Below are 12,940 nucleotides of genomic sequence, written 5' to 3'. Positions count from 1 at the left end.
GAAGGTAGGAGATTAAAGAAGTGCTGGCCAGGGTATGAGTCATCCCTGAGAATTTTCCTCGCTCTCCTGGGGCAGCGGTCTCCCGCGATGTCATCTAGCGAACTCTGAGGACAGTCCATGATGTCCTTTTGTGTGTATGAGTGCGCACCACAGAGAAGATTACGGGAACCCCAGAGAAGCCCTCAAAACACAACCCAGACGGGACACAAATAACCACCTGATCCAGACGCTCTTTAAAAGCCACCAGTCAACAATGCCTGTTCAGCTCAGCAACTCAGCAACATCCAGGAACCACCACAACTCCAAATCACAACACGCCCCTCCCCAAGAGGACATCAAGCAGGTCTTAAACCAAAAACATCAGTGAGACTGCGATGACACTGACCAGGGAGATGGCAAACAACACTGAGGACACAACACACACACACCCCAAGTTGAGAACGACCCAGCAACTAAACGAGAACTGAAGGAAGTGAAAACAAGACTAACAGAACTACTGAAAGTGTGCAGTGACCTGACCTTCAAAGTGGAAACTCTAGAAAACAAGAACCAAATACAAGAAAGAATAATAAAGGAGTACAGAGAGGAAAACACACATGTGAATAATAAATTGGCTGAACTGGAAAGCCACCTGGAAAGAATAGAATTAGAAAACACAGAAATGAAAATCAAACAAGCAGACCTCAAAGATCACAGTAGATGCTGCAACATCCGCTTCCGCAACTTTCCTGAAAAAGTGGAGGAGAAAAGCCCAGCAGACCTAATTGTACGCTGGCTGAAAAATACAATCCCAAACCTGACACTCAAGGTAGATGACCTAGAGAGGGCTCACAGAGCCCTAAAACCTATGCCAAAACCCAATGCATGCCCCCCAAGAGACATCATTGTGTGCTTCACGTGCTACAAAAAGAAAGAAGAGGGATGGAACAACACCAGAAACTCAACCAACCTTTGATATGGAAATAACCCCATATTGCTCTTACAGGATTTATCCCAGGACACCCTAAATCGGAGAAAAAGCCTACTCCCATGCACCCAGCGTCTCCAAGCAAAGATCAGGTACCGATGGGGCTTCCCCTTCCACCTCATTGTAACAACCAACACAACACAATGCACAGCTACTAACATACCTGAAGTACTGCAACTACTGAAGAACATCGAACTCAACCTACCACCAGAATGGCAACTGACAGACCCACCAAGTGACAGCCACAACCATGATGAAACAACAGCAAACAATTGGACGACAGTAAAGAGGAAAAAGAAGCAACAGAAGCGACACAACAGTGCAAACCAGTACAGCTAACCACCACCACGCACAGAATCGTCCCGCTGTACAGCACAAGACACCAGGCCAAGATCAACCAAACCAACACATCACAGATGAACAACCCTACAACAACAACAACCACAGCTGAATGAAGCAACCAGAAAACACCTCAAACTGAAGGACTGGTGATTCTCCCCCCCCTCCCCCCTTCCTTCCCCCCTCTCCCCCTAGGCCATAAATATAGCTAACACCATCAATATCCCCCCCCCCCCGCAGCCCTACACCTCCACATCCCACCCCAATGCCAGTCCAGATGATTTCAAACCACTTTCCCCATCACCAAACAGCCCATAACCCACACTTTCAGCACCCTGCTACTCCATACTAAGGAAAAATAACTTCTCCAACCTCAATAAAACAACCCACAAACAGGCTAAAGTCTGACACCCAACCAGCACAGTGGTGGCACCAGAGCGTACCAACACCCACATCCCCACCCCAACATACCAATGATGCTAATAACATTGGCAGCACTGCTTATGAGCCCTATACCCGACATTGGCTTCACAAAGACACTTAACACTGTCTCACTGACCAGCCCCTATCGCGAATGACACGGAGGATGGTCTGCCCCTGAACAAGGCCCTCCACACCAGCTGAGACTTAGGACCAACTAGCTAAGTGCCAGATGGCCCAAAACCCCCCTAAAAACACCTATGAGACTACATATAGGATACTCTCTACACTCTACCCCCTACTCTTTAACCCAAATCTAATCCTAATCCTACTAGTCCCCCACCCACCACACACTAGGTCAGCGCAACCCCATTGGTTCGTTAAACAACACAAAGTGAGAGACACAGGACAACCCGGACAGGTTGGCAAGGAATCACCCTACATAATAGATAAGCAAGATGGCTAGCCTAAAAGCAATTACATTAAATGTGAGGGGGTTGGAAAACCCCATCAAAAGAAAACGCATCACCTCATACATAAACATCATGAAACCACACATCACCTTCCTACAAGAAATACACAACCCACCGAAAGGGAGCAAACTCCTTAGCAACCCCTGCTTCAGTCAACAGTGGGTTGCACCAGGCTCAGGAAAGGCCCGCAGAGTAGCCATAATACTTAGTAGAGACCTGAACTTCAAAGCCACAACAGTCCTAAAGGACAAAAGAGGCAGATTCATTTTTGTTCCATATATTCCCCAAACTCGAAACAACTAGAATTCACCCAGAAAACACTTAAACAAGTTCCTCTCCTCTGAAGGGGAAGCAATCCTAGGAGGAGACTTCAACCTAAATATGAAAGGTATATCCCTGCAAGACATCCACCCTACAACCCCATGGGCAACCTTCTTCCAAAAGAAACCCCCAACAACTAGAGATTCTTACAAGTTACTAAAAATGCTACATAAAAGGGTTCTCTACGACATTTGGAGTGAGCAAAACCCAGGAGACACCATCCATACATTCCAATCCGGACTCCATGGTACAGTGTCCAGACTGGACGGCATTCTGCTCACACAGGGTCTGATCCCCTCCGTGGAATCAACAAACATAGGTAACATTAAAATCACAGATCACGCCCCAGTAGAAGTCACTGTTTAAATAGGAGAGGGAACACAAACCACCCCATCATGGTCCTTCAGTCCCATCCTAATTACAGACAAACAAATTAGAGAGAGTCTCACAAAAACTCTCCAAAACTACTTCAAGGAAAATTATTTAGGCAATGTAACAACCCCCCTCCTATGGAACACAATGAAAGCGGTCACCAGAGGAGCTTGCATAAAAGAGAAAGCATTCCTTAAAAAACAAACCTCCACAAAAATTAGCAAAATAGAGCAAGACATCACAGCCATCTCATCACGCTACAAACGAACAGGATCTAAAAAACTCCTCAAACTTATAGAACAAAAAAGGAGAGAGCTAGACTCCCTAGAAATCAGCAAAACAATGGTCTGTATTCTATACTCTAAACAATGCTTCTATGAATATGGAGGGATAAACTCCAGACTACTAGCAAATAGATGTAGGAAAAAAGCACTCAGAACAAGAATACACTGCAATCACCAAAAAAGATGGCAACATAACATTCTCCCCCAAAGAAATAACCTCAGGCTTTACAGAATTCTATTCCAACCTATACACCTCCCATAACCCACCTGAGAAGAAAATCAGAAAATTCCTAGTGGGACTGACCATGCCTACCTTAACTGATGAGAAACAGGAATTCATGGACAGTCCTATCACCCCAGAGGAAATAGATACAGTCCTCAAAAACCTGAAACCACACAAAGCCCCAGGCTTCACAGCAGCATTCTATAGGAAATTCAAAGAACCCCTGATGACCCGCCTATTCAATGACATCATAAAAGGGGGGCCCATCCCCAAAACCTGGACTCACTCCAAAATAGTCTCCATCCCCAAACCACTGAAAGACAGCCTCAAAGTAGAATCATACTGCCCAATCTCATTAATAAACCAAGACTACAAGATACGCACATCAGTCTTGGCCAACCGCTAAAAATCTTCCTGCACAAGTTAATAGCCCCAGACCAGACTGGCTTTGTCCCTGGTTGCAGTATTACAGACCCCATCAGGAAACTACTGAACCTGATCGAACACAGCAAGGCAACTAAACTCCCACTGACAATTATGTCCCTAGACATCCTTGCTTAGAATGGAAATACATATTAGCAGTACTAACTAACATGAAATTTGGCCCCAACTTCCTACATATCCTCAAACAAATATACTCCCAAGCCTTAGCAAAATGCAGAACTAACAATATGGACTCAAATACTATAGCATTCCAAAGAGGCCCGAAGCAAGGATGCTCACTGTCTCCCTTCTTATTTATCCTGGCTCTGGAACCCTTAACAATCTAAATCCGAGCAGCCACAGACATCAAGGGAGTGGAAATAAAAGGCAGAACCTATAAATTAGGGCTCTTTGCAGATGACCTAATGGTCACAACACCAGACCCCATAAGCACAGCAACCTCCCTAATCAGAGAACTACATGCTCTCTTAAACAATCCAGCAGTAAAATCAGTAGCAACTAGGCCCCTGACAACCTTCGAAAACCTCCTCCTAAAGTGATGGTATCCGCAATATGCAAAATGCTACTCCAAAATCCCACGAATCCCCTGGACACAATAAAAAAACAATGGGAGGATGACATAGGCTATGAGATTAACCCCACTCAATGGACCAGAATGTGGTCTAAACAACCCTTTAAATCCATATCAACGAAAAGGAAAGAACTTACTCTGAAACTCACCTACAGGTGGTACCTAACACCAAGAAAACTAGCACTAATATGCCCAGGAACCTCAGCAAAATGCTGGAGAGGGTGCACCTCCACAGGCACATACCTCCACATGTGGTGGGAGTGCCCCAAAATCCAACTATTCTGGACAACAGCCATACGACAAATATGTAAAATAACTAAGCAAGTATTAGAAATCACCCCAGAACTGGCCCTACTAAACATCTTCGAAGACAATAATGCCCATTTACACCACAAAGAACTCATAACCCACCTACTTTCAGCAACCAGAAACATCATAACCTGATACTGGAGAGACCTGTCAGGAGTAAGCATGGACAAGTGGTACCAAATAGTATGGGAAACAGCCTTACTAGAAAAAATTACCAATAAACTGAAACTGACACAGGGACAAATAGAAGAAGATGCCTTCACCCCAGTATGGCTCCCCTTTATCACATACACAGCCCAACAAGATGACGACAAAAATCCACCAACAGCGTACAAATCAATATGGCTAACCTGATCCAAAACACCCACCCATCCCACTCACACATGAAAACAAAGATCACCACAGCCAATCACAAACAAACAACCACACCCTAGGCCAACCCCAACCTCTCTCACCACCAAAGGAACACAAGTGAATAGCAGAGAACCTGCACAAGCGATGCTGACACAAAACCCCACATAAGTAAAATAGAAACACTGGCACCCCACCCCACTCCCACTCACCTTTCCCCCCTCCACCTCTTTCCCCCTTTTCTTCCTAATATCTCAACAAATGAAACTGATCTGTAAAAAAATGTTACTTGGGGGGGAAAGAGAGAGAGACATCGCACATACTTTTGTAAACCAAGAAAATCTTTAATAAAAATATATTTAAAAATAAATTTACATTTAATAAAAATACATTTTTAAAAAAACCACCAGTCATGAAAGACCTACATTGGCTCCCAGTACATTTCCAATCACAATTCTTTTAGAAGATATCTGAAGGCAGCCCTGCTTAGGGAAGTTTTTTTTATATAAATCTTTTTTATTGAGTTTTACATTGCAAATTTAAATTCAAACATTAAACATCAACACCATCATTTAGGATCCCCTGAATCCTTTGACTCCCCTCCGCCCTTCCATGGTTACCATTTTCAATCTTTTGCAACTGCTTCACTTATTTTCTGTTTTTCTTAAATAATCCATTTTTACCTTTATTTTTAGTACATTACAAGCATCACTCAAATCCTGCCAAAGTTCTTAGTTGTTTACAGTGTTCTCTTAAGTACAATGTAAAATTTTCCTACTCCTTAAAGTTCTTCTCTTCCTGGTTTCTAATCTTCCCAGTCATTTTTGCCATTTTTGGCATCATCTTCATCAGCCATTCGTCTCTGGTCAGGACTTTATCTTCTTTCCATCTCTGGGCCAGTAATATCCTCGCTGCTGTCATCACATACATGAATAATCGTTTCTGCTACTTTGGTATCTCTGCACCTAAAATTCCTAATAAAAAAGCCTCTGGTTTTTTTCACATTCTTTTAAACATTTTTTTCAACTCACTATAGATCATTTCCTAGAATGCGTTTGTTATCTTGCATGTCCACCACATGTGGTAGAACATGCCTTCCTTCTCCTAATATTTGCAACATACATTTGAAGCAATTCTATACATCTTTGCTAATTTTATAGGTTTTAAATACCACTGACACATCATTTTCATATAGTTCTTCATCGCACAGCATGCTGTAAATTTTAACTTTTCCCAAAATGAAAATTAGATATTGTGCCCCTTGTATCATTACTGATTTAACTTCTTCATCCTTAGTATGCCACTCTAACAACTTACACATTTTGGAAGGTAACTTCATAATGTTTTCCAATAAATCCTTTTCAGACCTTGAAATTTCCTTACTAAATCCATTTTTCTTATCCATTTTAAACACATCATTTAATTGGTGATATTGCAACCAGTCTGTTGTTTAGGGAAGTTTTTAATGTTTGATGTTTTATCGTGTTTTTAATATTCTGTTGAGAGCCGCCCAGAGTCACTGGGGAAACCCAGCCAGATGGGTGGGGTATAAATAAGAATAATAATAATAATCCACCCAGCCCTCCCATGCTGCCTGCCTGCCCAAGGGCACACCTGGGGAGTGTTCCTTCAAACCTGTCCCCAACCTTGCTTGCTCCCATAAACTTACGTTGTCAATTTTACGTATGCAATTAACTTAACACTAGTCTGATTATATTGTTCTTTTATGTTGCCTATTTGATTCAAGGTTGAGCAGTGTTTTTGCTTGATGGGTTTTTGTTGTCAGCTTTTGTGTTTGAATTCCCTTACCGATGTCACGTGATTTTGGTTTGATATATTAGTGGAACTTGCATTTGTTTAATGCTTCTTTTTGTTTTGTTTTATCTTAGTGAAAAAGTAGACTTGGAGCTTCCCAACGTGGAAAGTGACTCTCTGCCAGCCCCAGTTCTGGAAGCCCCAGAGGATGCCAAAGTGATATTTAAAGAAAAAACTGTCACTTCTCTTGGAGACACAACAGAGGGAATACCAGTTTTCAAAAAGCGAAAATTTGAAAATGGAAAATCTAGAAACATACGACAGAGACTGAATGATCACTAACAGACTAACTATACTGCAGTGGGGTGTGTTTTTTCGCGGAAGAGAGAAGAGGGGGAAGAAAACAAAATATTTTAAACTATTTCTTTGACGGAAATGGTTGGAAATTAGAAGCTTTTAATTCTTCCAAGTTTATTGGGTGTAAATTGTATTATACTACTTATTTTTGAGGTGATACTAATTTTGTTTGCTAAACAAAGGTTTTTTTTCCTTTATGCAGTCATCTAAATATATTTTTTTACATACCTCATCATCTGAATTTGTGTTTCTTGTCTTACCATCATTATGTGGTAATAGTGAGTCATTTTCTAAGGGAAATGGGAGTTTAACTGCTCCATTACTTATGTTCTATTCCTTTGGTGGGTTATCATCAGTGAATAGCAGAGGGGATCTAAATTCATGGTTGTTGCTTTCTAAAATAGTATTGTAATTTATATGGTAGCTTGTCATAATATTAAGTATTGACGAACGGTGACAGAAGAGCACCTCCTCTTTGGTTTTTAAAGGAAAACAGTGAATATTTAACTACACCTTTTAAATTTCTGGAGAGTTTTGAAATGTGATGCAGCAATTAGCATCAAACCTTTCTCTCATTTACCTTAACAGAAAGTAGTAGAATACACAACAATTTACCATTCAAAGCCTAGGTAAGATCTCAACGTGATATTTCAGCCCCATGTTATGGACAACAATATTACCTCTTTTTTTTTTCTCAAATATTTCTGCTTTTCTTCTTGCTACTTTTTGTGCTTTTGTGATGGTAGCTTGTATATTCCTCCATCTTTTTTTACATTTTTATTGGTTTTTTTAACATACCATTTCCAACAATCATATAACATAACTTCTTATCTTATACAATATTGTAGACTTCTGTCAACACCTCTGATGATTTTTCATTCTTTATCACTTATTCTGCATTTCTTAATTTCTCTATTACTCTTAATTATCATTAACTAACAATTCTTCTCATAGTCTTTCTTGCAATAATTCAAATAGTCCTCCTTACAAAACTTCTTGCAATCCTGCTAGTGTGATCTGTTCATTACCATTACTTTTCAAATAGTTCATATATTTACTCCAGTCTTCTAAGAAACTCTGGTCCTGCAGGTTTCGAATCCTTCCTGTTAATTTATGTGATTCTGCATAGTCCATCAATTTTGTCTGCCATTCTTCTTTCGTCGGTAATTCTTGCTCGCTTGTATATTCCTTAGATTTCATTGTTTTTCTTTGGCAGGCTTTGGATGAGGGAAAGGAATGTTTTATGGATGAGATAAATAGACAAGGGCAGGTCTCTTGCTGCGCTGCGGCGGAGTCCGTGGGAGCATGGTCTCTCCCTTTCTGGTCTGTGCAGTGGCAGAATGGTAGCCTGGGCTGCGTGTACTTGTGGCCCAAAAACCTGAGCCTGGGACACGAAGGTAACCTGAATTCTCTGGCCTGCATAGTTTTGCAAATTAAGTAAACATATATTTGTTTTGCATTGTTATTATTCTACAGCTTGTCATCAGGGGAGGCACAAACAGCTTTGCAGATTCTATTCCTGGGACTTCCCTGGACATTGTCTGCTCTGCAGGCGATCTTCACTGCCTTGCTGGTTTTTGTCTTCTTTCTTCACTATAGATACAGTTACTAATGAGGCTGAAGGGGACCAAATCTGCGAGAAACTTGAAAAGAGGGAACAGAAAAGCATTGGGTGTAATCCATGTTATGGTGCCAAATTAAGAGTCACATTTGCTTTTTGGGCCCCTCTTCTACTTGCTATGTTACCTGTAGTACCTGGTTTTCACCAAAGAAGGGAGTATATGCACTTCTTTTAAACTTATTTTTTCCTCCCGTGTCTAAAATAATGAGTTACAGTGCAATCCTATGCTTATTTTTTAAAAAAATTAAATTTCCGTTAAAAAAAGCTTTTAGCTGTTTCTATTTTAGTTGTAACTGATTTTGAGTCTTGTCAGGAAAAAGGCCAGATAGAAATAAATATAATGATGGTGATGTTTTGGCAGAACTTCCATTGAATTCAGTCAGGGCTATTCCAAAGGAACTATACATAGGACTGCCTTAGTTTCTCAGGTACTAAATAGCTTTATTTCAGACAAGTTTTAAAATGCATGCTTGAGATATGCTAAATACTGCAAAATAATGGTATTTTTTAAAAGTACACTGTACCATAGCATGAAGCATAGAAACTTATGGCAACATGTTTGTCTGCTTTAAGTGAAAAAAGGCTAACTCAATCTAATAAAAGTACCAGCATTTATTTTTGGACATGCCAAGTTAATTTGTTCTGTATGTGTTACTCCATTTGTTCTAATGGTTCCATTAACTGCCTTTTTTCTGATTAGCCCAGGTAAACTTCACATCTTAAATTCAGATGTGTTTACATGTTGGAAAGCAAGCTATTTTTAAAATTTGCTTTGTAACTTACCTAATTTTATATATGAACTGTTTTGAACTATCCTGCTGTGATCAGAGGCTCAGGTTCAAACCATCTGTCGACTTCCTCTCTTGAGAGGCTTTTCTCTCCATTTCCTTTTTAATGCTAACCTCAGTTTACTGTAACATTTAAAATCTGTAAACTGTGGTTGTAATCAGATACTATGGGTAACTGATTCTGCTTTGAAGGTCACAGCTAATGTCATAGCAAGCTATGGTTAGCCCTAAATAGGAAACACGAGGGAGGCTATACATATTTTAGAGCTCTGTATAACTTGAATTTCTTGCTCTCTCGGTATTGACTATGCAACCCTCTAGCTCTAATTATTGTGGTACAGAAAGAAGCAGTGGGGTGAAGTAATTGGGGCAGAAGAAAGGAGTTTTGTGTTCCACACTGTTGCTGGTAAAGGGTCACAAAGTAAATAATTGCACTCTTCTGACTTTTCTTTGTGCCACTTATCTGCCTTTTTCTGTTTTCTCTTCTCAGAGGTTGCTTACAGAGTCAGCTATTCATTTCCTGCTGTGTGTGTGTGTGTGTTTACAAGAACCAAGGATTAATATGAAGCAGAAGAAAGGAAAAAGCTCTTGGATTATTAGGGCTCTTCAGTTTACTAATAATGAGTAATCATGCAAAAGTTTAGGATGGAAAATAATGCACTTCCTGTGCATTATTCTGAAACACTCTTATTTCCTGTTGTGTAAATATTTTTGTGTGTGAATTACTCTTCTAAAATGGCAGTATGTTGTTGGTGTATTTGCAAGCGGTGTGAATTACCAATAAAGAGAGGCAAAGAAGAGTCTGTGTCAGACATGCTGCTTAAATGATGGTTGCTTTCAGATGGGTGCCACAAAGCAGGTCTTGCAGGTGCTTACAGGTTGTATCCAGCGGTAGCACTCAGCTGGCAGTAACTTTGTGTCCGTGGGATGGGAGGGAAACAATCATAAGCGATGCCTCTCCCTCACCTTGCAGGCCTCCCCCCCCCCCAAAAAAAGCTGCTTGGGAGTTTAGGGACAGTACAGCAGATACGGGGGGCTGCAGTGGGAGGGAAGTTCCTATAAATTGCTTCCCTCCCCATCTTGCTGAAGGAAACCTTAGCAACAACTGAGCAACATCTTTGGTTACAGCACTATGTTTCAAAACCTTACCTTCCCCAAAACTGGGGAGAGATTTGTTCTATTCTGATTTGCAAAGAAATTTAAACCTTTAACTTTGAACTAGTGAGGCAATGTTATTTGCAATTATTCCATCTAAAATTCCTATGCTAATCTAAACAATAAAACTAGTTGAAGTCTTCCTAGCAAACTCACACTTTCACAAGGACTTGGATAATTTAGCTGTGTTAGATTCCCAAAGCTGAAAAATCTTTCTAAGGGAATGGGGACAGATCTGCTTATGCCACTCCTTGATTTCTTTCTTCCTCCCCCTGCTTCCTGCAATCTTTGCTTACTTTCCCTATTTTCTCACTCACCTACACCATGGCAACAAAGAACTAGGATCAAAGTGTTCCATCTCCATAGGAGAAAATTTCCATGGCTGACTTTGAGTGACTTGAGCAAAGATTTCTTAGAACCAGGAAAAAATTTAAAATGCTCCAATTTGAATTTTCCTGGGTTCTAACTGGGGGATCAAAAATGTTTTCTGAATGAATGCTTCCACTGTCTCCTACTATTTTTGTGCTCTTCTGCTCAGAAAATATTTTCTGTCTGGCACCTTCTCTTCCTGCAGTTATGTATATTGCAAGTGCTAACACATTGTTAATCTGTCTCATTGCCTTTGTTACATAAGTCAAGAACATTCTGTTTCTTGACAATTCATCTTATTGTTTTATACAGCCTTAATGTGAAATCATAATCCTCATTTATTTCCACACTAATCATCTTAATCTCAGGGTCGTGGGTTTAAGCCCCGCATTGGGCAAATAGATTCCTGCATTGCAGGGGGCTGGACTAGATGACACTCATGGTCCCAACCCTCCAGTTCTATGATAGATGTAAAGGGGAAATTTAATCTAGAGTGAGAGTCTTTCCCAGGGGTATCCAAGCACATGTATATCTGAGCTGTGCTGCCATTTGAACCGAGCTTCACCACCTCCTTCCAGCTCCAAGATGGGTAGAAGAGAGATCAAGGCCTACTATTAGCTTGCTGGATAATTCACAGTGAAGTGACATGCGTTACTGAATCACAATGTTGAACAATAGCATTTTCTAAATTAGGCTGTCATAATCTTTGATATTTGCACTTGCATATGCAGGCCATTCTGATATGTGTGGCTCGTGGGTTTCAGTTGGTAACTGGCTCCATGCCCAAGCCACCATCTCTCATCGTGGCTGAACTGACTGGTTGATGGACCTCAAAGGGTCTCATAACAACAATGAATGAGCCCTGCCAGTCTGTGAAAGGTGAACGTGACTTGTTCACCAAGACACACCCTTTCCTTCTGCCTTGTTTCTTCCACTATGACAGCACATGACATATTAAAGCCTCCACACTGCAAGCAAACTATATAAAACATATATGTATCTCAAATCTTCAACTACCATGTGTTGTATGAGACTCAAAAATTCCTTTTATTTTTCTTAAAATTTTCCATTTGTAAAATATTTTGGATTAGTTTGTGATCGTATTGTAAATAAAAATGTCCTTTGAACCAAAGCCTACCAGCTATAATTGCCACTTAAAAGATTTACACAAGATGACAAGAAACAAAATTAGACACTTGGAAATACTTTTTTATTTCCCTGTGGTAATAACTATAAATATGAAAATGCCACCATTGTGGAAACAATTTTTATCCTCTTTGGCTTTTGGAATATAAAAGAAATAATCAAAATATGGCATTCACACAATTTGTTTTCCAACAGCATACTTGTGGTATTCTTAGCATGTGCTCACCAATTATGTTAAGAAATGTCTAGGCCAGCTTTTATCAACATGGTAACATCACTCAGGGCAAACACCTGCAAAGTTGGGGTTGGACAGGGTCTTTGAGAGAAATCTCTAAAGAATACACATGCAGGATCCTTTGCTTAGTGTTGATAAAAATAGCCATTAGCTGGTCCACATTGTCTGCCTCCCAAATACAGTGGTGCCTCGCAAGACGAAATTAATCCGTTCCGTGAGGCTCTTCGTATAGCGGTTTTTTCGTCTTGCGAAGCAAGCCCATTGACAGTTTAGCGGATCAGCTGATAAGCGGCTTAGGGCTTAGGAAAAGGGGGGGGGAACCCCGCAGGAACTCGCAAGACACTTTCGTCTTGCGAAGCAAGCCCATAGGGAAATTGGTTTTGCGAAGCTCCTCCAAAACGGAAAACCCTTTCGTCTAGCGGGTTTTCCGTCTTGCGAGG

At 40.6% G+C, this 12,940-nt stretch overlaps 1 protein-coding gene across 3 annotated transcripts in view; it reads left to right on the top strand.

Annotated features, from left to right (window-relative positions):
* The window catches only part of WBP4 (WW domain binding protein 4), a 31,620-nt gene extending 22,190 nt beyond the window's left edge, over nt 1–9,430 (top strand). For 2 of the 3 annotated variants that reach the window (XM_081872795.1, XM_081872794.1), the window contains exon 10: nt 6,964–9,430. In XM_081872795.1, coding sequence (XP_081728921.1) covers nt 6,964–7,171 — 208 coding nt within the window. In that variant the 3' untranslated portion in view covers nt 7,172–9,430. The remainder of the gene's footprint in view (nt 1–6,963) is intronic. The other variant, XM_081872796.1, reaches the window with a different exon arrangement.
* The last annotated feature ends 3,510 nt before the right edge of the window (nt 9,431–12,940 follow it).

Source organism: Podarcis erhardii (assembly GCF_964252035.2).
Source record: "Podarcis erhardii genome assembly, chromosome: 8".
NCBI lineage: Eukaryota > Metazoa > Chordata > Lepidosauria > Squamata > Lacertidae > Podarcis > Podarcis erhardii.
Note: the sequence above shows the minus strand (reverse complement) of the source record. Positions and strands in the feature narration are given on the sequence as shown.